Genomic DNA, 27141 nt, shown 5'->3' with positions numbered 1-27141 from the left:
TAGCTGAGATTACAGGCATGCACCATTACACCCGGTTAATTTTTTATATTTTTAGTAGAGATAGGGTTTCGCCATGTTGGCCAGGCTGGTCTCGAATTCCTGGCGTGAAGTGAACCACCCCTCTCAGCCTCCCAAAGTGCTGGGATTACAGGCATGAGCCACCACAGCTGGCCTGCATTATCTTTGTTGTGAGATTTTCTATTAATTCTTACATTAACACATTAATTTTCTACACAAATTTGTCATTTCCTCTATATTTTCAAATGTATTGACAAGGTTTTAATGTCTACCACATTTGTAGTGATATCCTCTTTTTTACTCCATTTTTTTACTTTTGAAGAAAAAAATAGGTTTGCTGAGGTATTTACATAGCATAAACAATATTTTGGCTGGGCGCGGTGGCTCACGCCTGTAGTCCCAAAACTTTGGGAGGCCGAGGCAGGCGGATCACGAGGTCAGGAGTTCAAGACCAGCCTGTCCAATATGGTGAAACCCCGCCTCTACTAAAAATACAAAAATCAGCTGGGTGTGGTGGCATGCACCTGTAGCCCCAACTATTCAGGAGGCTGAGGCAGGAGAATCGCTTGAATCCAGGAGGTGGAGGTTGCAGTGAACCGAGATGATGCTACTGCACTCCAGCCTGGGCGACAGAGCAGGTCTCTGTCCAAAAAAAAAAAAAAAAAGATGAGTGCACAGTTCTGAGTCTTTACAAATATATGTAGCCATGTGACCACCACAATAAACACATGGGATGGAACGTTCTACCACCCCAAAAGGTTTCATGTGCACTTTGAAATCAACCTGTGAAGACTGGCAACCACAGCTTTTTGTTTTTTGAGGCGGATTCTCACTGTCACCCATGCTGGGGTGCAGTGGCACAATCTTGGCTAACTGCAACCTTGGTCTCCCAGGTTCAAGCAATTCTTCCGCCTCAGCCTCCCAGGTAGCTAAGACTACAAGCACATGCCACCATGCCGGGCTAATTTTTGTATTTTTACTAGAGACGGGGTTTCATCACGCTGGCCAGGCTGGTCTTGAATACCCGACCTCAGGTGATCGCCCACCTTGCCTCCCAAAGTGCTGGGATTACAGGCGTGAGCCACCGCGCCCAGCACAACCAGTTTTGTCCCTGTAGTTGTGCTTTGGAAAAAATGTCACATAAATGAAGTCATGCTGTATGTAGCCTTCTGCGTCTGGCTTGAGAGCGTAATATGATTGGGATTCATCTGTGGTTTTCCACGCACCAGTAGCTTGTTCCTTTTCATTGTATGGATGAACCACAACTTGTTTGTGTGTTCACCAGTTGATGGACACTTGGGCTGTTTTGGGTTTTGGCAGATTATGAAGGCTGCCACAAACTTTTAGACAGGTCCTGGTGGGACAGGTATCTTCATTCCTCTTGAGTACACATCTAGGACTGGGATTGCTGGGTTGTATGGTGCTGAGCAAAACAAGTTCCCTTAGAGACATTTTTTCACTTTTTATTATTGATTTCTACCTTAACTGTATTATGATCAAGAATATAAAGGTATTGAGGCTTGCTTTACAGTAAAACATAGTCAACTCTATGTTCCACGTGTGCCTGAAGCATTCCCCGGGTGCACTGTTTTATCTGCGCTCACAAGGCCAAGGCTGTTGCATAGTTTCTTCAAGTCTCCCATATCTGCACTAATTTTCAGTCTGCTTGTCCTATCATTCACAAGCGGTATGTTTAAATCGCTTACTAAGTGGGGATCTGTATTTTCCTATATTCCCATCAATCTTTGCTCTAAATATGCTGAAGCTATTATTTTGTACATAGGGATGTATAGCTGAGAACTGCTATTTACTTTACAAGTTTTCTTTCATCTCTGGCAATGCTTTTGGCCTTAAAGTTGTCTTAATATATTGAAAATATGGCCAGGCACAATGGCTCATGCCTGTATTTCTAACACTTTGGGAGGCTGAGGTGGGAGGATCACTTGAGGCCAGGAGTTTGAGACCAGCCTGGGTGAGACTCTGTCTCTACCAAAAAAGGAAAAAAAAAAAAAAATTAGTCAAGCATGGTGATGTGCCTAAGGCAGGAGGACTGTTGGAGACCAAGAGTTTGAGGCTGCAGTGAGCTATGACTGTGCCACTGCACAACAGGTTGAGCAACAGAGCAAGACCCTGTCAAGAAAAAAAAAAAAAGCTACACATTAGCTTTTGGTTAAAATTTGCATGATGTACCTTTTCCCATCTTCTTTTAACCTTTCTGTTGTCTATAAAGACAAAGTTCTAGACTGTTCTCTTGTAAACTACATATAGCTGCTTTTTTAGGAAACTTATTTTAAAAAATTGAGCATGTAATCCAAGTACTTACTGATACATTTGGGTCTAAATCTACCATATTACTACATGTGTTCTGGTTGTCACACCTGTGCTATTTCCTGTAGTTTTTTTTTTTCCTGTATTAGCATTTTAAAACCAGTTTTCCTCCTATTAGCCTGGAAGTTACACACATCACCGTGTTTCATGGTTACCTTAGAGATGGCGAGAAGCAATTCTAATTTACCTGTGTGACTGGGACTCTTAACCACTTCCCAGTTAATGCAAGAACCTGAGATCCCTCGATTTACCCCATTCCTAACTTTCTTGCCACTATTTTCTCATATTTTAATTCACTATGTATTTTCAAGTCCATAAGACGTTGTAATTGTTTTATACAGGCTATTCATTTGGATTTATCCATACAGCTACCATTTTCATGACTATACATTCCTTTCTACATCAGTATTAAACATGCCTTACGTGAGTCTATTGTATCTCCCTAAAGGGTTGGCCTGCCCCTGGCCCAGCTGCCCCTGCCTGCCAATATCTCCTTCCCATAAACCCTGGAGAACACCTAACCTTGTGAGGCCAAGCCTTTCAATGGCTCCCACTGCCTGCTGGACAGGATTTATAAACTCTTTCCTGACCCATTCCTTACCTGCTTCTGAAACCTGGCCCTTACCGGAGTCCCGCTCCTCGCTGGTACTCTGATTCTTTCATACTCTGGACAAACTGCTCCAGTCCTTCAGGACCAGTCACTTCCTTGGACGGCTCCTTGTGATCTGTGAGGAGAGGCAGACACCCTTTTGAGAGTGCCCTGCTCCAAACCCACTTGGTTGTCCAGCCTGCTCCAGCTGCTCCGTGATGCATGGATGGCCTGAATCATGTGTGTGTCCCCATTTCCTGGCCGAATAGGAACATAGGGCCTACACTGAGGTTATCCACAATATAGTGATAATAACCCCTGTAATGCTTTTTCCTTGTGTTGCTTTGAAGTTCAAATCCTAGTCTATGTGAAACAGCTTTAAAAGTTGGAGGGAGTATGTACCAGGATTAATGGCTGTTTCATAAGCTTAATGGGAAAAATTTTTAACAAAACATGAGTAGCTTTATTTTATTCCCAGGAGATTAATTTAAGCATCAGTGGATAATTCATTTTCTAATCATGTGCCTGATAATAAATTAGCTTTGTAATAAGAAGTCATTGTTAAAAATTTTTTTCTTTGTTGTTGAACTCTTTTAAAATAAAATCTTACACGAGACCCAAATATATGAAATAAATTTAAAATTCACATTGTGGTTGAAGCAGGAGTGAGGCTTTCTCACAGCAGTCATCAGCAGTACAAAACGACCGCCCTGCTGTTAAGTCCAGAGAGTCTTAGGCAGGTTTATTACGTTCTTTTCAACTAGAAACTTGAATAACTGTTTACCATTCCAACAACCCATCTCACATTTCGACGTACCTTCTTCAGAGTTAAGGAGAGCTGCTTTATAAACAGTGTGGTCAGATATAGCCACGTATGTAACAAACACTCCCGCAGAGTCATTGAGTCCCTCTGTGAACAGTCTGCTCAGCTGGCACTAAGTACTGTGGCGCGCTGGCCTGGCTCTGTACTTTAGGTCACCTACCCTCCAGGACTCCCTGCCTACCAGAACCCAGGTGTCACTGATCTTGCGAAGAAACTTCTGAGCTTGTTCTGTGACACATACAATTTACTGAATTTTTTAAGACTGAGAGATATCTGTGAATTTCAAACGCAAAAATAAAATTTAAAGTGTCCAGATAAATTGTGTTATGCAAGGTTTTATTTACAACTTGGATGACTTTATGATTGCTCAGAATCTGACACAGACTAATAAGTTTTATTGTCTGAAAATACTCATAAAATACCTCATCTCCAAAATAATTCAAATGAGTAATTAAATGAATGTTTTGAAAATGACAGTTTTCGAAAAGGAAAATTAAACACATTTTAGTAAATATATATGTTTTATTTGTCAAGAGTAAATGTCAGTTTTATTTAGAATACTCAAGTACAAAAAATGAAAATTTATATATCTATGACTGTTAAGAAATGTTAGAAATCATTAAAATGTTCTGAGAATACTAGTAAGGCACTGAATGCAAATACCACCTGAAATATGAATTATGTGCATTTTCATATCTTTAATATTCAGATGTTCCTAGTTATTTTCTCAAAATGTATTTTTAATAAAATGATTCAACCTTATTATTTTTCCCCTGGAAGACAGAGTTTAAACAAGCATGTAATGAAAAGTTTTCCTAATAAAAGCTGTGATACACTCATACTCAAAGGTACTTTATCATTAGGAAAAAAGAGTTTATATATTTGGATATTTTAACTTTTAAAGATATTTTGTTCCACCACAGTAATACATCAGCCATAATAAGGCATAATAAAGCATGAAGTCATATTAAATAATTTGACATAAAAGCTTAAGATCATATCACCAATTGGGTAACTGTATCAAAAATTTTTAAGTTCTATAAAACTATTAAGAGGTTAGAGTTTCAGCTCTATAATACATCCCAAAACATATTCCCCAAAATTTTTAGTATAAAAAAGGTTCACCTTGGAATATAAATGCAATCATATAGTCACGATATTAATGGGTTCTGTATTTTCAATGGCACTGAAACTTTGCTCTTTGGTATAATGCACTGCAGTGACAATAGCTTGGTAGCAAGACAAAAGATTTAGATTCATCACAAAACAGCAACTTAAAAATTTCTAACAACAGTGAATATATATGAATATGTAGGTACAAGCTGAGTATCCCTTATCCAAAATGCTAGGGACCAGAAGTGTTTTGGATTTCAGATTCTGGAATATCTGCATATATACAATGGGACCTGACTAATTACATAATTCAGGTTTCACATCCACCTTATACATATAGCCTGAAAGTAATTTATATAACATTTTTAATAATTTTGTGCAAGAAACAAAATCCGTTTAAACTGAACCATCAGAAAGCAAAGGTGTCAGGTGGGGAATTTTCCACTTGTGGGGTCAAGTCAGTGCTCAGAAAGATTCAGATTTTGAAGCTTCTGGATTTCAGATTTTTGAATTAGAGATGCTCAACTTGTAGTATCATTCACTCTGGCTTATGTATTGACCTTGTACTTGAAAGTACTTTTCCATAAATATCAGTAACTGTAGCCGTTCACCAAATATAGAAGTGATAAAACAAATAAAAACAGCAAAATCAAAGCACACTTCTAGTTTTTTTTTAATAAAGTTTGCTTGTGATGATGACCTTCTGTGCTCTGGAACTTCTGTTTTACAAAAAATTGGAGCTGGAAAGAAAAAGAACCTTTTGATTGGTACACTTTGAAAGAAAACATTCAAGAAGTAAAAATTAGCAAATATGCACCTAGTATATTATAGGATATCTGGGTATGGGACTTTGAAAAAGCAAAGAAAAAACCAAAACCACCAAACCATATTTTCTTGAAGATAAATTCTTCTAGAGAGCTCTCAAAAAATACGGGTTTGGCCCTGATTTTGCAAACAACAGTAGGGTTCTCAAGTGGAGCAGGGAAATAATTTTTACAAGGTAAATGTAAATTATCTTTCATATAGGCGAAAAAATGGGAAATCTAATTTTAGTAACACTGGGTTAAGATGAAAGGAAAAAAAGTATTAATAAAAGAGCCATAAGCTTTAAAATTCAAAGCAGGTTGAAAAGTAGTAATAAATTTATAGTTTATCTTTTGAAATTCAATGCTTGAATAAAATACAGCTTTTATACTACTTATTCTTTAAAAAGTAATTGCATGCCTACTATGTACCAGACAACTGCTCTAGGCTCTGGGGATGGCTATATCAATGAACAAGATAATGATCCATGCCCTTGCAGAGCTTACATTAAAAGATCATACATGCGAATTCCTTCTTCTTTTCCAAAAAAACAAAAAAAACAAAAAAAAAAACCCTGTAAAATATATAAGCCAATAAAACCTGCCAAAGTCCTGTGGTTTACTTCTCCATGTTTAAAAAACTGAAAGCCACCAATGGGCCAAGGTTATGTTTTATTATTTTAAAGTTGAGTTGCAATATTCTGAAAATGGGTCTGACATAGATGCAGTGAGAGCATTAAACCAGATGTGTTGCTCTGTGGGGAACATGGGAGCATGCAATGCTGCTAGCACAGAGGCAGCTAGAGTAAACTGAGGCAGAGTCCACCAAATGAGCATTCTGAACAGAACAAGGCATGATGAATTTCCTCAACAGCCAAATAGTTAAACCAACAGAGACATCTTTAGTGGGAGAAATAAAACAAGGGACACAAAGTACAGAAGGAAATTATCAAAAAGGAAAAATAAACTTATTTTCTAAAACTTGGGTAACTGATTTTAACACATACCCCAAACCTACACGCCTTGTGATTATCATCCACATGCTACTCATGGCCGCCCCCTTGCACTGTGGCCCTCTCTACCTTTCTCTGCATCTTTACGTCCACCACTGTTTTCACAAGTTCTGACATCAACGCACAGGAGTTCGAATCCACAGCTTGGTTCCCTTATTAAAATAAAAATTCTCACAAAATCAGTATCAGTAGAATTTGTTCTAAAAAAATGAACCTAAGAATTAGTTTAATAAAATACTATCTATGTCTATAATTCCCCAACAAAGGGCACAGCTTCATTTAGACATGAAATTCAAAATAACTCATGGTAGGTCAGCAGCCATTAGCTGTGTACTAGGGTCACGACTGGGCTATGAAATAAGAGCAGTCATTTTTCCCCCAGCTAACTGATCCTTTCTACACTGTGATGTATTTTTATTTTGTTCATTCATTCATTCTGGCAAATACTGAACACATAACATGTGCCAGGTGCTGTTCTGAATGCTGGGGAAACCGCAGTGGACAAGAGGGACAAGGTCTCTCCTTTCCAAGAGCTGACATTTAGTTGGAGGAGGCAGACAAAGCATAAGGAAGCAGAAGTAAGAAGCGCAAGGAAGATCCGACAGGGCAATGTGACAAGTGCGGGCAGGGCTGCCAAGGAGGGTGGCTGGGTCTCTTACTTCTTACGGTCCTTGTCCTTCCTCAGGTTGCTGCCTGTTGCCAGAAAGGACTGGCTGTGAAATATCTCGGAGGTAGCTTTCTTTTTAGAGAAAGCAATTATTTCTTCTTCCAAAAGTCTTCTCTTTTCTTCAAGTTTCATTCTCTCTTCTTGGTGAAGTCTCTTAAGGTGCTCAAATTTGGCCTGTAGCTGGAAACAAAAGTGCAATCCCCACTACTGACACAGCACGGCAGCAGAGGCACGCTCTCCAGCTCAGCAACACAAAGGCGGACCCCATAGCACAACACAGAATAACCTACACAGTCAAAATCTTCTTGAAGTCTCAGAAGTTTACAGTTCAAGGAAAAGTTTACATATGGAATTCCCTTGGTAACTTTAATTTTAAATGAGTTCCCATGCAAAAAATGCTTTAAATATAATAAAAATCACAGCTTTATGAACAAAACTGTTTTTAAAACACTGTGACCTTTTCCTAGAGTTTTTATTTTCTCAGTGTATATTTTCCCCACAAAACTTCCTAAAGTCTCTTAAGTCCATGCTCAATAAAAATAAGAGATGCAAAGTATAGAAAGAAATCACCAGAAAGGAAAAAAACAACACCACTATTTTCCAAGTAAAATATGTGCAGTGAACAGTTATTGAAAACTGTACTGGTAAACATCACTGGAAAGCAAGTGTCAACTGTCAACTATGTCAAGAACATCAAAACTGTATTCTATTTTTCCAGTCTTTCAATGTCTTGAGATCTAGGCTTTAAAAAATCCTAAACTCAGAGAAAGTTTTACATATAAAAATATTCATCGTGTTAGAATTTACACTATCCAATAAAGATAAAGTCAAAGAATAAATGCTAAACACATCTGATGCAGCCGCAAGAGAGCAGAATGTGCAGGACTGTTGAGCTGAGGGCAACTAAGAAGCAGCAGATACAGGAAAGCTCTCTGACCTCCCTTTAGGTGCCTAAAGGCAGGATATAGATGTACAAAGACAAAAGGTATCCAGCTCCCTTCCCCAACCAGGGAGAACAAAGGTTAACCAGCAAAGACAACTTCAGACCCTTTTGGGCCTAGAGACTGGTACCAGACAGCTCTACATTAACTAGCTTTACTGGCTAGCCTTCATCTGCCAGCTATGTGCCTTCCTCCAAATTGCTGCCCCTAGAGACTCCAAGTCCTTTTCCTTTGTCTTGTCATTTTTGTAAAAATTAACTGTTCTTTGTTGAAGATGCTATAGAAGGTAGAATGCTATAGAAGAAGTACTTCTTTGAGAACTACTCATTGACTGTATCACCCATGTATATGTGAAATACACATGCTAATAAACTTGTTTTTCTTTTGTTAATCTGAGAATAAGGGGTCATTCCAATTAAGAACCTATAGGGGTTATTCTTTTCACAAAAGTTTATAACATTACCACAAGAGATTTCTCTTAAGTGAAAAAAGCAGAAGAAAAAATTATTTAAAGAATAAAATTCAGTAGTTTTGCATCTCCTTGGGGCTGAAAATCACTTGATAAACCATATAAAGGGAGCAATGTCACCTTGGATGTCAACTTAGGGGCAGGTCTGTCTTTTACTTTATATTTTCCCACAATTTAAGGAATGCCCTATATTTCTCAAAGCTACGAAGGGTATAAAACTCTGGAACCTTACAAATAAAAAGGAAGCTTTAAAACAACTGGGATATACCAAAAGAAAAATTCTATCTAATGTTTTTACCATGATGGCTGGCACTGAGTAAGCACTCAATAAATATTACCCATTGTTAATAACAAAAAATAGGAAACTTATCTTGCTCCAACTGCCACCCCAGGTAGTTCTTTCTGTGCCCTGTGCTCTGTTATAGGTGCAAAAGAGAAACCCTTAGCACACATGTGCTGGGCTAACTGTGGAGCAGCATCTCCCTGAGGATTACTTAGGAGCTATGTCTTTTTTATTTTTATACCCCCAGCACAGCACACAACGCTGCTCATAAAATAATTCTAAATGATGTAGAAGAACTAGTAATGAGAAGAAATACAGATGGAAGTTATGTGAAGTTCTGCATGCAAGTTCAAAGAGACAAGGTCCAAGGAAGAATGTAGGTGGTCCTGGTTTAATTGTGGCTTACCTCAAAAAAAAAAAATCTAGGGTCTTAAGCCAGCTCCATACAAATCAGCTGTGTGCTGTGCCCTCTAACAACACAAAGACAGTGTCTAGAATCTACATTTTAAAAGATAACCGTATTTTTGGTCCTCTGATCTGGTTAGGTAAATCTAACATTAACGTTTTAGTTCTGGGTAGAAACCTAGCATTCATGCAAACAAAGCAGGACTTGGTGTCTAGAAAAAGATGACATAGCTGGGCATGGTGGCTCATGGAGGTTTACAGGCATGAGCCACCGCACCTGGCTATGTCATCTTTTTCTAAGACACCTAGTTGTCTAGAAAGGGGGAGACCTTTGGGAGGCCAAGGCGGGTGGATTGCCTGAGCTCAAGAGGTCAAGACCAGGCTGGGCAACACGGTGAAACCCCGTTTCTACTAATACAAAAAATTAACCAGGTGTGGTGGTGTGCGCCTGTACTCCCAGCTACTCGGAAGGCTGAGATAGGAGAAATGCTTGAACCCGGGAGGCTGAGGTTGCAGTGAGCCAAGATGGCGCCATTATACTCCAGCCTGGGCAACAGAGTGAGGCTCCATCTCAAAAAAAAAAAAGATGACATATAACATTTGAGGAAATATTTCACTGAAAATCAGAGACTGAGGGAAGAAACCAGAGAGCTAAGCTCTGGTCTAATAAAAGTGTTATGTTCCAAATACGGAACAGGTTGTCCTGTGAGCCAGCGAGCACCTGACAGGAGAAGTATTCCAAGGGAAACAAGGTTAAAACAGATAATCGAATAAGGCCCTTCTAACCTAAGATGCTTTTATTCCAGAGGATGTCTTTTCAGAGAAGCATCAGTTCCTTAGTATTTGTTTATTTAAATGGTTCCTGCTTTTAAAAAAGTTACATGCTAGGTACGTGTGTGTGTTTAAAGGGCACGCTACCCAGATGTCATTCAAATCGGTGGCACAAACAGAGAGTGAGTTTTCTGCACACGTGTGCACCGGTGATGTGGGAGAGGAGCAGGAGTGGGGCAAAGTCTGGAAAGGAAGCAGCAAGGGCAGGTTTCTATCACGTGACTAGAGATAGCTCTCTGGTTACTCAAATGGAGGTTGCGTACCTCATATGCATACTAAAATATCTTGAAAGGTCACAGAGCCCTTCATACATCATTCATGAGGTTGACTAAAAATTTCCAGGAAAACTATAAAGAGGGAAACATTAAACAAGATGGTGGGGAGGTGTGAATGTGACTATTATTCACACTGTGTGGCATTTCCAGCTCTGGCTATCAACAACTATTTCATATACATGAAGCATGCATGCATGGTTCCATTATTCACTATGACAGGCAGTTAATTCAAACACATTTTCAAATTCTCAAAAAATTAAAAACAAGGGATCTTTTGTGCTACCAATAGTCACCAATTCTCTTAAGATTAAGTCATCAATATGGTACGACAGTCTCCCTTTTTCCATGGGGGATACGTTCCAAGACTCCAGGAGGATGCCTGAAACCACAGGTAGTACCATACCCTATGTTTTTTCCTATATATAGACACCTATGGTAAAGTTAAGGCACAGTGTAAGAGACTAACAATAACAATTAATAATAAAATAGAACAATTATAACAATATATGTAATAAAAGTTATGCGAATGTGGTCTCTCTCTCTCTCTCTCTCTCTCTCAAAATATCTTATAGTAATATTTTCAGACCGTGGTTGACCACGGGTAACTGAAACCTGAGAAAGCCAAACTGAGGATAAAGGGGAATACTGTACAATGCTATACCTTTTGTAAACACTACTTTTAAGGATACTACACATTCTGTCACTCAAAGATCCTTTTAAAAGTATCTTTTTTCTTTGGGAGGCCGAGGTGGGCGGATCATGTGAGGTCAGGGGTTCGAGACCAGCCTGACCAACATGGAGAAACCCCATCTCTACTAAAAATACAAAATTAGCCGGGCATGACGGCGCATGCCTATAACCTAGCTACTCGGGAGGCTGAGGCAGGAGGATCGCCTGAACACAAGAGGCAGAGGTTGCGGTGGGCTGAGATTGCGCCACTGCAAAAAAAAAAAGTAACTTTTTTTTTTTTTTGAGAGGGAGTCTCACTCTGTTGCCCAGGCTGGAGTGCAGTGGCATAATCTCGGCTCACCGCAACCTCTGCCTCTTGTGTTCAGGCGATTCTCCTGCCTCAGCCTCCCGAGCAGCTGGGACTATAGGCATGCGCCGCCATGCCCGGCTAATTTTTGTATTTTTAGTAGAGATGGGGTTTCACCATATTGGCCAGGCTGGTCTTGAACTCCTGATCTCAAGTGATCCACCTGCCTTGGCCTCCCAAAGTGCTAGGATTACAGGCATGAGCCACCACGCCCGGCCCCATTTTTAGAAATTAGAAATAAATACTAGGGAAAATATTTCACTCTGCTGAGCTAGCAGATGACTTCCATCTAAATTCTGTGTGGTCCCTTCTGCCCTGCCTGCCTAGAAGTTAGAGCCTTAGAGCCCAGTCTTTGTGTTCACTTAAAAATTCCCTCGACCAGGGTTCTCGGCTGCCCTCTGTGCAAACCCCTTCTTCACACCCTGTATTATAAGTCTCCTGTTCTCTTCATGTTCATGGTTGTAATGTAGCTGCATTTTTAAATTGCAAATTACTGAGCATACTTTTTGGAAATATGAGGGGCATAAATGTTAAATGAAAAAATTATCCCAAGATATAGACTGACATATCAAATTGGGTAGTAATAATAACTTAATGATGGTCATGTAACCTGAGGGATAAATATAGATGGTACTTTTTCTTAAAGTGGGGAGGGTATATAAGAAATCCATGTGTCACACACACATGCCTCATGAGTTCTTCTAGAATGTTGTCAATAAAGGAATAGGGAAGACAGAACGTTAACGATATTTGGAGACATCATTTGTTCTGTGCATCTCCCCACTCTACTCATCTAATGTTCACACACTATTATCTAAGCATACATCATTTTACTAACCTACATATAAAAATCTAGATTTATACAAAAGATAAGGGATATTTGTTTCACAACAATATTGGCAAGGACATATTTAAGTAACAGTCCTTTATTATAGAATTAAATAATGTTCTGAGTGGTATCTTTTTATTAGTGAATTGGTAAAACTAAGAGTCATGCTATATAAGAAACTCTTGAATAAAAGAAACTAAACAAACATAATACCCATGTACAATATGTAATCTGTGATTGCATCCTGGTTCAAAAACAAAAACAGAAAAATCACCAAATAAAAAGGAATGATTTTGAAAGCCAATCTTGGGACAACTGGGGAAATCTGAATAAGGACTGAAGATTGGGTGAGATTATGGTATTCCTATTTTCCTAGGTAAGGGGAAGGACATAGGTATCCTATACTTTCACTTTTCTGGTGTTTGAACTTTTTCCAAATACAACATCAAAATTTGAATTATAAATAAATTAGTAAACTATTACTTTTACAAAACCATTTCCTGCACAGTTCACTTACGCAGCAAGTACTGTAAGTGTATTTGAAATAATAAACTAGCACAACTGGATTACAGATTAACTCTTCAAGAAATCATGTATTTTCAAGAAAATAGCTTTACTCAAAACCTAAACTGCTGCTTGAGAACTAGAAGCAAACAAAACTATGGAAGCTCACTGGTGATTTTTTTTGGTGCCAGGACTACCCCAAGGTCATCTAGACCAGGGGTCCCCAATCCCCAGGCCACGGACCAGTACTGGTCCATGGCCTGTTAGGAACCACTGCACAGTATGGGGTGAGTGGCGGGCAAACAAGCAGTATTGCCTGAACTCTGCCTCCTGTTAGATCTGTGGTGGCATTCGATTCCCACAGGAGAGCAAAACCTATTGCAAACTGCGCATGTGAGGGATGTAGGCTGTGCACTCCGTATGAGAATCTAATGCCTGAGGATGTGAGGTGGAACAGTTTCGTCCTGAAACCATCGCCCCTGGTCCGTGGAAAAATTGTCTTTAGGAAACTGGTCCCTGGTGCCAAAAAGGTTGGGGACCACTGATCTAGACCACCTAACTACACCCTGACAGACTGAGAGACTGGGTTCAAATGGGAAGTAAAGCTACTTCACAGCCTTCACAAATCCCCATTTCAGGGCAAACCACCACCCCAGCAATACTCAAAAAAGGCTTTATTAAGCCATAGTAAAAATGTTTATGGCTCATGGTTAAGACACTTCTCAGTAACCTAGTCCATTACGAGCCCTTGGTAAACCATTTCAAATGGAAGAATATTTGCTCAAAAAGCCAAAATTCTCTTTGGTCTCAGTTAAAGGAGTGAGATGACAAAGGGAAGGTCATCGTTTGGAAAGCATCACAGTAAGATGCATACACTGTGTTGCCACTGTGGCTGTGAGGCCCACCACCTTCAGGAGTTGGCCTGTGGCAAATGTGGCTTACCCTGCCAGGCACAAGAAAACATCCAGTGGTGTTTCTTCCTTTAGCCTTGGCACTAACAAAGACAAACCACCACTGAGACTGGTTAAATGAGGCACCTAAAAATTGTATACTGTGGATTCAAGGCATGGTGGATTTCATGAAAGAAAAATGTTTGCACCCAAGAGGGTAGCTGCTGCAGCTTCCAGTTCATTATAAGAATTTCAACGATTAGTCACTCCATAAATGCACTACTTTAAAAAAAAAAAAGAAGGCCAAAGTTTTCATTTAATTTCAGGCTATGATTTTAAGTCAATATTCAAATACTATGTGTTGGAAAAACTACTCTTTAAAGAACAAGTAGCCTACAAAAGCATCTCAAGCAAATTCTTGGAATAAATTCTCCAAATTAATAGGACATCTAAAAAATAAATGCAAACCACATCAAACCAGCATACTTGCCTCTCTCTCAGCTTCTTTCAATATGGCTTCTTTCTCCTTTACTCGTTGCACAAACATCTGCTTCATTTCTTCTTCCTTCCTCTGACGTTCACCATGGAACTCATGTCTTTTGGCTTCATAGGTCTCTTGAAGACTAAAAAGTTATTTGTGTTACTCTCCTGTTAAAAAGTGATATAGGCCGGGTATGGTGGCTCACGCCTGTAATCCTAATACTCTGGGAGGCCAAGGCAGGTGGATCACCTAATGTCAGGAGTTCAAGACCAGCCTGGCCAACATGGTGAAACCCTGTCTCTACAAAAATACAAAAATTGCTGGGCATGATGGCAGGTGCCTGTAATCCCAGCTACTTGGGAGGCTGAGGTGAAAGAATTGCTTGAACCCAGGAGGCAGAGACTGCAGTGAGCCGAGATCACGCCATTGCACTCCAGCCTGGGTGACAGAGCAAGACTCTGTCTCAAAAATAAAAAAAGTTATATAATTGGCCGTGCCTGGTGACTCATGCCTGTAATCCTAGCACTTTGGGAGGCTGAGGTGGGAGGATCACCTGAGGTAAGGAGTTCAAGACCAGCCTGGCCAATATCGTGAAACCCTGTCTCTATTAAAAATACAAAAAATTAGTCAGGCATGGTGGTGTGCACCTGTAGTCCCAGCTACATGGGAGGCTGAGGCAGGAGAATTGCTTTTGCTTGAGCCCAGGAGGTGGAGGCTGCAGTGAGCCAAGATCCCGCCACTGCATTCCAGCCTGGGCGACAGAGCGAGACTCTGTCTCCAAAAAAAAAAAAAAAAAAAAAAAAGTGATATAATAAACTTTAAAAAATACAAGTGCTCACCTAATGACATTAACAGGTTCTTGAAAACTATAACTTTAAGTGAAGCAACATATAATTAAACCAATTTTTACTGTAGGGTAATTGATAGAAATAAGAATTAAGTTCCTATGGCATATTTCTGGTCACAAAAACACTATCAAACTTGTAAGTAAAAACTCAAAACCTTCCTAATATTAAACATAGAAATAAATGTTAGCTATATACACATTTAAGAAAAATTAAAAACAAGTAGGACAATTAATTACCCAATTTTTGGTGCATCAGTGAGTGATGGCAGTCATCGTAGTGGAGGCGAAATCAGGGAATAAGTGTTTGCAAAGGGAAAACTGTAAAGATCATCTCCTACCACAATGTAATTCAAAAACAAATAACAACAAATATGGCAGGCTCACTGAGTTCTTTCACACCACATTGCTTACTGTCCTACATTTGTGTACTGTATACTTAATAAATTTTTATGTTACAATAATACGTATTCATTCATTCATTCTCCAACCTGCTTACTCCAGTTCAGGGTCATGGATGGCTGGAGCCTATCCTGGAAGCTAAGTGGAAATCAGCCCTGGACAGCACGCCATTCCATTGCAGGGCACACTCACACCACCCACACCCAACTCAGTCTGGGACAATTTAGACATGCCATGAACTTAACGCTGACAGCTTTGGGATGAAGAACCCAGAGAAAACCTGTAGATACAGGGAGAATGTGCCAACTCTACACAGACAGTGGCCATCACCAGGAATCAATTTTTTTTCTTATCAATGTTATAACAAAATGACATTGAACAAAACATTGTTATTCAAGAACCTGCCATACATCCCATGTTCGGCCTCATATATGTAACAGGTACCAATATCTTTTTACACATGGTAACCCAAAACATGAAATTTCCTATAGCATGAAATATGAAGTCACCTGTGTTAGTGCTGATATGGAGTACTAGAGTCCTGAAGTCTCTGCTTAAGCAACTCCTTTACAAGAAATACCCTCGTTTCAGCCTAAACACATCCCTCTTTCAATCTCACTATGAGTAGAACTGGAATCACTATGTGTAGAAACTTGGAAATCCTGAGTCAACTTTCACTCTTCCCTTACCCTATCTCCCTATCTTATCACCAAGGTCCATTAGTTCAGCTTCTGAAGCTAAGCCTCTTAATATAACCTTCTTTCCATTTCTACAGATTATCTGATTACAGCCGAACCTGATCTTTGTGATTTTCTGCCTTCACTACTGCAACAATCTCCTAATTCATCTCTGAGCTTCTAGTTCCTCTTTCACTTTGTTCCTGTCACTCTCTAGATTTTCCACCAAAAGCACAGATCTCATTATCCTTTCTCACCACATTAAAGTTATGTTATCTATAGAATAAGGTCCCACCTCCTTTAAATTGCACTCAAGAAACTTTGTATCTGGCCTAATTTTACCTTTCCAGATTGATTTCTCACCAAACAATTCTGACACCCTCAGGTTTCAGTCACACCAATGAACAGCCACACCAGTTCACTGTTCCTAGAATGTACCTGGCATTTCAGGCTTCAATTTGTGGCCACTGTCCACTTTCTACCCCCATGCTGCCCTGCTAATCCTCTGCCCCTCAAGGGCAAATTCACATACAACTTCCTCTGTAAAGTCTTCCCCATTCTCCCCTGTTGCAGGCTGAAAGAATGAGGGTCATGATCAACTCAGTATACCACTGGAGGCTTTGTAAGTAAAGAGCAAACTGTTCTCACAAATGCAGAATGTTAGCAAACTGACAAACTGCGTCTGCCGTCCAGAAGAAATGCTGAGGGCAGTCACAACCCAGGCACAAGTGTTTCTTGTGACCATCTGCAGGGCACATCTGAAGCCTGTTAGCAATAATATGAACCTGTGATCAATTAGGCAGCTGACAAATCATTACCTCTTCCTCCCTGTTCTTTCTACCCAATAAACATGAAGGGCTGAAGAAGATTGGGGTGGCTGCCTTTGCCCACTAGAAGCAGGGTGCTCTCTTCTTCCCCTGGCCCCTTCCTTTAAAACAGTTTAAGTTTTCATTTCTGCATTTGTCCTCCTTCGTTCAGTCCTGTAGTGACTGCCACACTCCCCAGTTAGAATTAACTGTTCCTTCCAAGCACTGCCATGGCATTTATATCCTGCCTACCTCTCCCTTCTCATAGGTCACAAACCTTGAGAACAGAAAATGAATCCTTATTCATCTCTGACTGACTATCCAGCAGAACTCTCTAGACATTTCAGTTTCTTTATCAATGTTCATTCCATGACAAATTTCTGGGAGAGGGGAGGCAGACTGAACCAGCATAACCAGCAAAGAAAGGACTATCCTGGAACTCTACCGGTAGCTGCCCTTTCCTATGTGTAGCATTTTGGAAGTATAACAAACCTTCCTATATGTCAGAAATGCTGAGCCCTTCCATTTGGGCTTGGTATCAGAATATCCCAAAGGTTTGACAGAGAACACAAATTCACTTTCCAGCTGCATTAGTGAGAAATTTCTATTGCTTATAAAAATAAATCAATTTCAAAATATGATGAATTAAGAAATCTTATTAATCTTAAATTTTATAACTGGAGACATCAAGCTTTTAAGTATAGAATTCTGTAAGTTCAAAGAAACACAGAGTAAGAAATACTACACAACAGCTACCATGGCTGAGAGGTGAGTGTGAGGCATGCACAGGAGGGGTTCCAAGAAGAAACAGATCCTAAACACTTGCAGAAACATGTTCTTTAAAAGAAGAGATTACAAATGTGCAAAATACCCTAGACATCATATGTCTCACACCCCAAGGAGGCATTTTACTTAGTACCAGGCTTTTTGCTTGTTTGTTTGTTTTGATCTTTTTTTTAAAGAAGCCCCTATATTTATCAGCTACTTTCATCATCTTTAGAAACTTCACTACATTTCACTAGTCCAACATGACTGATAGTCTTTATAGACAAGCTTGATGTAAAAATATCTTGAATTCATAACAAACATAAGATTTTTTAAAACAATGGCTTCATTAATCTATACAAGCACTTGAGTTGTTCACAAGGAAAATACACCTACCCGGTGGAGAAGAGATCTAACATGTGCTGAGTATCTGCTACTGGCAGGATACTCTTCTGGACTCCTTTATGTTGACTATTTAATTCCCACGGCAACCCTGAAGAACAAGCCCTCACATTCTAAATAAGAAAACTAAAGCACAGAGAGTAATCCGCCCAAAGAAACACAACTGAAAAGTAAAAAGCTGGGATTTGAAGCAGATTAGACTTGTTCCAAAGTTCATATTCCCAACTACCACAAATCGGATTGCCCCAATGTGATGTCTCAGCAGAAGAAAGTGATGGACGGCTTCTGCATATTTTGCATCTTATTGTGCTGCTTTCCAACTTCTGACAATGTAAATTTACAAGGCCAATTTCAAGTAAAGAAATTTGTACTATTTTTCAAAAGGTGGTAAAGAAAGATCTAGAAGAGAATGGTCTATAAAGTTAGTATTCTAAAACTAATGCAATCATTGTTTCTTATAGATTAAATAAAAATAAAAACATTTTCTTGCTATACTATTCCCTTTTCTAGCATAAAAGTAGCTTGCTGTCATAATTTTTTTCTTTTCTTTTTTTTTTTTTTTTGAGATGGGCTCTCACTCTGTCATCCAGGCTGGAGAGCAGCGGTGCAATTATAGCTCACTGTAGCCTCTACCTCCTGGGCTCAGGCAATCATCCTGCCTCTATCACGCAAGTAGCTGGGGCTGTATAAGCATGCCACCACAGCTGGTTAATTTCTGTATTCTTTGTAGAGATGGAGTTTTGTCATGTTACCTAGGCTGGTCTCAAACTCCAAAGATTAAGTGATGCGCCTGTCTGGCCTCCCAAAGTGTTGGGATTATAGGCGTAAACCACTGCGTCTGGCCTGTCATGAATATTTAATGCCAACATACTACTATTGTTGCAAATCTCACTGATTTAAAGTTGAAAACCAAAGAGAAAGAAAGAAAAAATCTCAGATGCTCATGTCATCAAGAAAAGTCCTTTCCTTCAATTGGGACATGTTTGTGTTTCAAGTACAGTTCCAATAAGCCTAGTGAACTTTTTCCAAGTCTACTATGGACTACTTGAAGAACTATTTAGTTCTTGAGAGTTCCAAAGACATTAAGTTTTACTAAAATTACATCAAACACTTAAGCAACTCTAAACTACTACGCATAAATCTTCCTTTCAAAGCTATAGGTCCCACAGTACTTCAATGACAGTGATTTTGTGCTAAAAAGTTAAAGGTGATTAACTGTGGGAAAGAGATTAGTTAGGTTAATCTTTATTAAACTTGGGGATTTAAAGAGTTTTATAAAGGCATGTTTCTAATGGTTGAAATAATTAATATAAAATGTTAAGATCAGTAAATTAAACTATAAGACTATAATGCTATTTACGTGGGGCTCGTGACAAGCCTACAGTTGGTGCTGGCAGATTAGGATATCCACTATGACTCAGCATACCCATTCAATAAAACGTAAGTGGAAAAACAAACGGAAGTTCTGGCAACAAAGAGGGCCAGGAAGTACAGTGACATAAAGGTCACCCAATAGGTTCGCATCACTTGTCTTTATTGCTAGATAGATGTAATACTGGGGGACAGATTTTACATGCCAACCAAATTACAACAACTACCAAATTAAATGGGAAAAGACTCCCCAGAAAACAGATATAAATTCTCTTTTATTTTATTTTTTTGAGATACAGTCTCACTCTGCTGCCCAGGCTGGAGTGCAGTGGTGTGATCTCAGCTCACTGCAGCCTCCACCTCCCAGGTTCAAGCAATTCTCCTGCCTCAGCATCCCACATAGCTGGGATTACAGGTGTCCGCCACCACACCCAGCTAATTTTTGTATTTTTAGTACAGACAGGGTTTCACCATGTTGGCCAGGCTGGTCTTGAACTCCTGACCTCAGGTGATCCACCTGCCTCGGCCTCCCAAAGTACTGAGATTACAGGCATAAGCTACCGCGCCTGGCCAGATATAACTTCTTGAAACTATAAAAAAATAAAAGTTTCCTAATACATCAGACTATAATGAGCTATAAAAGCCTTATCAAATCATTTAATCACATACGACAAAGCACCAGAAGAGACATTTTGCCTCAACTTTACCCAAGTGATCCAGAAATACCGTAGAAAGGCCTACTCGCTCAGAAGAAAATACTGAGCCACTGCTCCCACTAGCTCTGTAGCCTGACCTAAACTTACTGAGTTTCTTCCAGCCGCTGCTCCCACCCAGTCCATAGCCTGATCTAAGCTGAAGAACCTCCCTTTCTAATTTCCCCTTCTTTGTGTGATCAGTGAGCAGATGCTTCCCAACCTGAAGAAATGCTCAGTAAATGGATGTGATGGGCAATCTATGATTCCTGACTGCCTATCATTGAGCCCTTTCCTCTTGGTACCATTATCCTCATTACCTTTTCGGGGGTTACCTGTCCCCCATGGGATACAGTCTTGTGGGACAATTAATCAGGTTCATACTCACTCCTAAACAAGAGATGGGAACATGAACTACATTGGGCCTACTGGACTTTCTTTCCCTGGATACGAATTGTGAGCAGTGAACAAAAAAGGCTGGCAATGGTTTCAGTTCATTCATTCCACTCCCAGAGCTAGAACGAAAATGGTTTCTTCGTGTTGTAGGCCTTCCCTTCAAATCTGCAAGTCCAGACCTATGGAGCCTTCCAACCACTGCCGTTTTTCTTTTTTTGTTTTTTTGAGACGGAATCTTGCTGTTACCCAGGCTGGAGTGCAGTGGCATGATCTCGGCTCACTGCAAGTTCCACCTTCTGGGTTCACGCCATTCTCCTGCCTCAGCCTCCCGAGTAGCTGGGACTACATGTGCCCGCCACCATGCTGGCTAATTTTTTGTATTTTTAGTAGAGATGGGGTTTCACCGTGTTAGCCAGGATGGTCTCGATCTCCCGACCTTGTGATCTGCCTGCCTCAGCCTCCCAAAGTGCTGAGATTACAGGCGTGAGCCACTGCGCCCGGCCCCAACCACTGCCTTTTTAAACTGAACACAAAGTGGTCTTCATTATTCTCCAAGAATTGTCAAGGAAGTACCTCTGTACTTATGCAGCATAAACTTGGCCCTCAACTTTGACACAGCAGCACACTCTCTCTTTCTTGATCCCCTCTATCAAGTTTCAAGACGTGACACTGCTGGTTTTCCTCCTCCTCCCTTCTCATGCTCTCCTATCTGCTCCTCCAGCTGACAAATACTAAAGTGACTCAAGGCTGTTTCTGAGTCAACTTTCTTTCTAGATGTACTTCTCTCTACAGGCAGTCTTATCCCTGGTCACACTCAGAATTAATCATTGAAATGCCCATGACTCTTAAGCGTATTTCTTTGACCCAGCCCTTCTCTGACCTCCAGAAAGATACCCCAAAGTGTTTACTTGTAATTGTCACTTTGCTGTTTCAGAGGAAACTCAAAGTCAACAGGTCCAAAACTGTGACCTCCATTGTGCCTACCACTGCTGCCTCACACACACAAAAAGGCTAGTCCTCCTTCAGCCATACCTATCTAGATGAATGCAGTAACCATCCACCTAACCATGAAACCACAAATTCAGGAGACTAGGAGTCTCCTTCTAGCCTCCTGCTTTCTCAGTTTATTGTATCCAAACAACCACTAAGTTCTTCCAATTTTACCTTCTAGTCATCTCTCAAATATGTCCAGCTCTTTATTGTCATTGATCTCACTTTGGTCAAAGAAATGCTCTCCTAACTGGCCTCTCCTAAGCATCTCTGCACACCCCTTCAATACCTCCTTCACATTAGAGCAAAGAATGATTTTTAAAATGCAAATGCTATTCCTAAAATAACGTTGCCTTCCCCTTAGGACAAAGATCAAAATCCTCCCCAGGGCCTCCACAGCTGCTGCCTGCCTGTTCTCTTCTCTCATCTCATGCGAGCCCAGGCCTGCCTCATCTGTCCTGCTGTACTGCGGTGCACTGATCTTCTTCCAGAGTCTTACAGATGCCATTCTCTCTCCATCTTCAGCCCTTTGTCTATGTCTTGCTCTGTTTTCCCCAAGCTATTATAGCTCAAAATAGTCACTGCCTCAAGAAAGTCTTCCCGAATTTTCCAGCTTAAATTTGGGACCCCTCCCCCACCCACACCACCCATTTTACACTGTCTACCTCTCCTTTAGTGCTTATATCACAGCTACAATGTACTGTGCAATTAGGTGTTTAATTTTTGAACTCCCCTACGAGAACGTAAACTCCATGAGAAATAATAGTAATCTCTAGCATTTAGCACAACCTTTTAAAAAACACTTAAGATTTTACCCAGTATTATTCACTGTTGACTCCCAAATTACTATGGCAGCCCTAACTTCTTCCTAGCTCCAGATTCATGTTTGTAATAACCTACTCAAACTCTTCAACTGAATATTTAACAAGCAGCTTAAATGTAACATTTCTAAAACCTCTGAATTACCAATTACATCCCTAAACTCTCCGATTTCCATCCTGCTCAGGTCAATAAAGATCACTACCAGTCACCCCACTTTCTAGGTCAAAATGGTGACTGAGTTATCCTTGATTCCTCTCTTTCCTTCAAATCCCATATCCAAAAATAATTTATCAGTGGGTCCTCCTCTCTTTCCATCCAAAAATAATTTATCAGTGGGTCCTCCTCTCTTTCCTTCAAATCCCATATCCAAAAATAATTTATCAGTGGGTCCTACAGACTTTTAACTTCAAATTACATATCCTCAGCCAGGTGTGGTGGCTCACGTCTGTAATCCCATCACTTCAGGAACCCAAGGCAGGCAGATCACCTGAGGCCACGAATTCAAGACCAGCCTGGCCAACATGGTGAAACCCTGTCTCTTCTAAAAACACAAAAATTAGCCGGGGGTGGTGGTGCATGCCTGTAGTCCCAGCTACTCAGGAGGCTGAGGCATGAGAATCGCTTGAACCTGGGAGGCAGAGGTTGCAGTCAGCCAAGATCACGCCACTGAACTCCAGCCTGGGCAACACAGCGAGACTCCATCTCAAAAAAAAATAATAATAATAAAATTAAATTTAAAAAAATTACATGTCCTAAGCATACTTCTCACCCCTCTGTCACTACCACTCTCTTTCATGCCTCCATCTTCTCATGGCAACCTCCTAACTTGGTCTCCCCACTTCTGCCTGCCTCCCCCCAACTCTCTTCTTCACATAGGGGTCCTCCTCCCACCCCACAATACAGACTCTACACAGACAGGGTCTCTTGTTTGATCCCACAGTGCACATATACCCAATGACTAGCATTTGGCTGAGCAGACAGCAGACAAACTAATTATTTGCTGAATGACTAAGAATTCTGACTGCAGATTTCTAGGCTTCATCCCTGGAAATTCTGACCCTGAATTTCTTAATCATCCACAGGTGACTGATGATAACTCCACCAGACACCCAGGCCCATCTCCTCACAGAGGACTTCAAAGCTGTCCCTGCATGCTCTTACTCAGGACCCCTTCCACCTCAGTCCACAGAGGCCTCTGAAGTGACCCTGATACTTGGAAGAAATGAGAAGAGAGCCTCCTCTGAGAAACACTAGGGAAGCTAACTCAAGATGATTAATCTTTAGTGAAGACAGTATCATGAGAAAATTGTCAGTTTACCAGAATGGCCCACAACCAGAAGCATCCTATGCCTGAATTTGGTGAGGGTGGGTTAAGTACATACAATGCTTTTTTTTTTTTCTTTGAGATGGAGTCTTGCTCTGTCGCCCAGGTTGGAGTGCAGTGGCACGATCTTAGTTCACTGTAAACTCTGCCTCCCAGGTTCAAGAGATTCTCCCACCTCAGCCTCCTGAGTAGCTGGTTTTACAGGAGTGCACCATCACACCCAGCTAATTTGTGTAATTTTAGTAGAGACAGGGTTTCACCATGTTGGCCAGGCTGGTCTCGAACTCCTGACCTCAAGTGGTCTGCCCGCCTTGGCCTCCCAAAGTGCTAGGATTACAGGCATAAATCACCACGCCTGGCCGTAAGTATACACAATTCTTAATTCACTGTGCTACCAGAAGCGAAAACATTAATTAACTCCATAGACTGAAGAAATTTAAAATTTTAACTTCATCTAAGGTTAAGTCTTCCAAAAGCTTATATGCAACAGCAGCACTGATTTGATGCACTCCTCCCTCTTTCTTTTGTGTTTACTCTGGTGCAGGTGCTAAGAACCAGGGAAATAACAAATGCAAACAATGCAATGGAAAAGGAATCCTCAGTCTCATAAGAGAGTTTAAAATAGCATTTGTCCCAAGGATCTCATGCTTTCCTCCATGCAAACACTGTTCTGGAATGCTACATCAAATCGATTTGATTCCGTACACTAAGGATTCGAGTTTCATAAAGTCTGGGATACAGCACCATATGAAATTACCAAGGAAGTTTCTACAACTTTTAATGCTTTATATTACTGAGCAAGGAGGTGTTCAGATTCTAAAATTCTTATAACTACGCTGTAATATGGCAAGAAACAATCTAATCTCCGACTCCCTACAAGCACTCTCATTCTTCCTCTATAATATGTTTTGCTAAGCTTCACTCATTCCAAAACTTTTACAGAAGAAAAACCAACAGAAAATGTTTTACTTTATTTTAAATGATTCCTGAGGACTGGTATGGAGGCTCACATTTGTAATCCCAAAGCTTTGGGAGGCTGAGGTAGGAGGATCACTTGAGGCCAGGAGTTTGAGACCAGCCTGGGCAGCATAGTAAGACCCTGTCTCTACAAAAAATAAACAAATAAAAATAAGAAAATGATTTGTGTTCCAACTTACCTTTATGAAAACAGTTAAATATATCATCTGTCTCAGATAAATACAAAAATAAATCAAATAATGAGGGTATTTTCCTTCAGTTACTCATGTCAGCATGAACTGAAACAGGGGGCCTCTGTCATACATTCTTCATCATGTTTAACTCTTTCTGAGTCAGACAAGGACTTAAAAAGCAAGACTCTTCAAAAGCAAGAAGGAGTCAAGTGATTCAAGAAGCACAATAATTAGTCATTACCAAATGATTCTATATCGTGGTTTTGGGAGATTCTAAACAACACATGCCCCATCAGCCTGGATATATAAAAATATGCAATCCTCTCTAACTTCCTCTTTGGTTGGCTTCCCAAGAACCCAACCCTACCTGACCGGCTTGTTTTCTGGGCCCACATCTGTAAAGCCCATTTCCTCCAGTTTGCAGCGCCTGTAAAGCTCATAGTGCCTGGTATGGGTCTGCTCTCGCAGGTCCTCCATGTTTGTACAAATGAGCATTTCCCGCAGCTTTACAAAGTCACAGTGGTTTTCATTTTCCACTAGCCAAAAAAAAAAAAAAAAGAAAAGAGCAACACTGGATTTTAATTCCTGGCACACAATTAAGTGTTTGCTGAATGAACAAATAAATGAAAACATGTGAAATAACAAATAGCAAAATGATCAGTTTGTTTAATTGCTACGATTATTTTATACAGGTAACTAAGGAAGAAACTCTTGCAGTGTAAACACTGTATCATAGGCAAGGTGAATTAACAGACCAGGAGATTTACTTTAAATTTAGTAGCCAAAGGACCACCAGGAAATAGCAAAAAAGACACAACTTATTGTTAACCAACTGTTCTAGTTATTTCACACGAATATTTTGTTAGCAGTTTACAAACTATCCTGAAGACATTTCACATAATGTTTAAAAAGAGTATATAATATTAGTTCACTAAAACTTCAAAGTAGTAAATTCTACAAACTCAAGAATACTATCCATCCATGCTATAATTATCAAATTCATTTTATACAACACATTTATGATCCTGTGTTAGACACTATTCAAAATTAGTGAACACACTTACATGATCCTTCTTCTATGTTTACGGTGACTAGAGGACTACAAATAAATATGTGTTATTGTGACCAACACTCTTTGGTATAATTATTACTTTTATATTTTTTATAAAATTAAAAATGTTACATTTTCTCAATATTTTTCACTAATTATAAAATTTATCAATTAAGAAAAAAAATCAGCATTTGGAAATCTATACTAGTAAGGGTAATCTATTCACCATTAATTAGCACTATAAGTAAATGAACCATACAGTACTACTTACTTACTCATTATGTCAGATAAATAATCTAAATGTCAAGTGGATTTAACTTTTTAAGTTGGCGGACTGGTTTATTCTGGAAATAGCTGGCAATACTTTGATCAGTAAAAATAAATAAATTTATAAGATGGTTGACCGTCCTCATAGTTAAGTGGTAATTAGTGATGTTTTATGTCTGAACACTAGTTTCTACATTCACATTTGGGTCAGAGTGCCCCACTGTTGTTTCCCACCTACTGACAGGGTACCGCGGGGAGGTAATGTGTGTGTGGCATAATAAGAAGGGGGAGGCTCTACATGGCCTCCAGACTTTGGCTAAAATAGTACACAGCCAACTCCTCTGACAACCAATCACATCCAAACTAAGCATCACCCCAAAGAAGGCATGAAAGGCAGCTTTGAGATTACTAGATACATATTTCTAGTCATCCTTTGTCTCATTTACCTTGTACAACACCCCAAGGGTACTGGCGAGCTTTGACCATCTTGTTTCCAACTTTCACCTCATCCATACTTCCCACAACAGCAAATGGCAACTGTCCCTGAAAAAGAATATCAAACACATCTCATACCAGTGTGATAACTGACTAGATAAAAGACATTTTATTTAAGAGAGAAGAGAATAATTTATTAAATAAACCTATTAAAATCAAATGGTTAGCTATGCCTCAGATTTTAAAACCTGCCAGTGAATATGTGCTAACTGTTCTACAAGAGTCATCTTTGAGCCCCATAAAGAAAAGTATCTACATGCAAGGCATTATGCTATTGGGAATACACACAAACAAAAAAAATCTTATTTATTTTTATTTTTATTTTTTTGAGACAGTCTTGCTCTGTCGCCCAGGCTGAAGTGCAGTGACATGATCTCAGCTCACTGCA

General features: G+C 39.9%; 1 protein-coding gene across 1 annotated transcript in view; it reads right to left on the bottom strand.

Moving 5' to 3' along the window:
- Positions 1-4083: 4083 nt before the first annotated feature.
- The window catches only part of SEPT10 (septin 10), an 83885-nt gene continuing 60827 nt past the window's right edge, over positions 4084-27141 (bottom strand). The window contains exons 7-11 of the mRNA XM_011980537.1: positions 26705-26801; positions 25308-25476; positions 14308-14440; positions 7347-7534; positions 4084-5611 (exon numbers count right to left, since the gene is read on the bottom strand). Coding sequence (XP_011835927.1) covers positions 5596-5611; positions 7347-7534; positions 14308-14440; positions 25308-25476; positions 26705-26801 — 603 coding nt within the window. The 3' untranslated portion in view covers positions 4084-5595. The remainder of the gene's footprint in view (positions 5612-7346; positions 7535-14307; positions 14441-25307; positions 25477-26704; positions 26802-27141) is intronic.

This window comes from Mandrillus leucophaeus, unplaced genomic scaffold (genome assembly GCF_000951045.1).
Source record: "Mandrillus leucophaeus isolate KB7577 unplaced genomic scaffold, Mleu.le_1.0 Scaffold214, whole genome shotgun sequence".
Taxonomy (NCBI): Eukaryota; Metazoa; Chordata; class Mammalia; order Primates; family Cercopithecidae; genus Mandrillus; species Mandrillus leucophaeus.
Note: the sequence above shows the minus strand (reverse complement) of the source record. Positions and strands in the feature narration are given on the sequence as shown.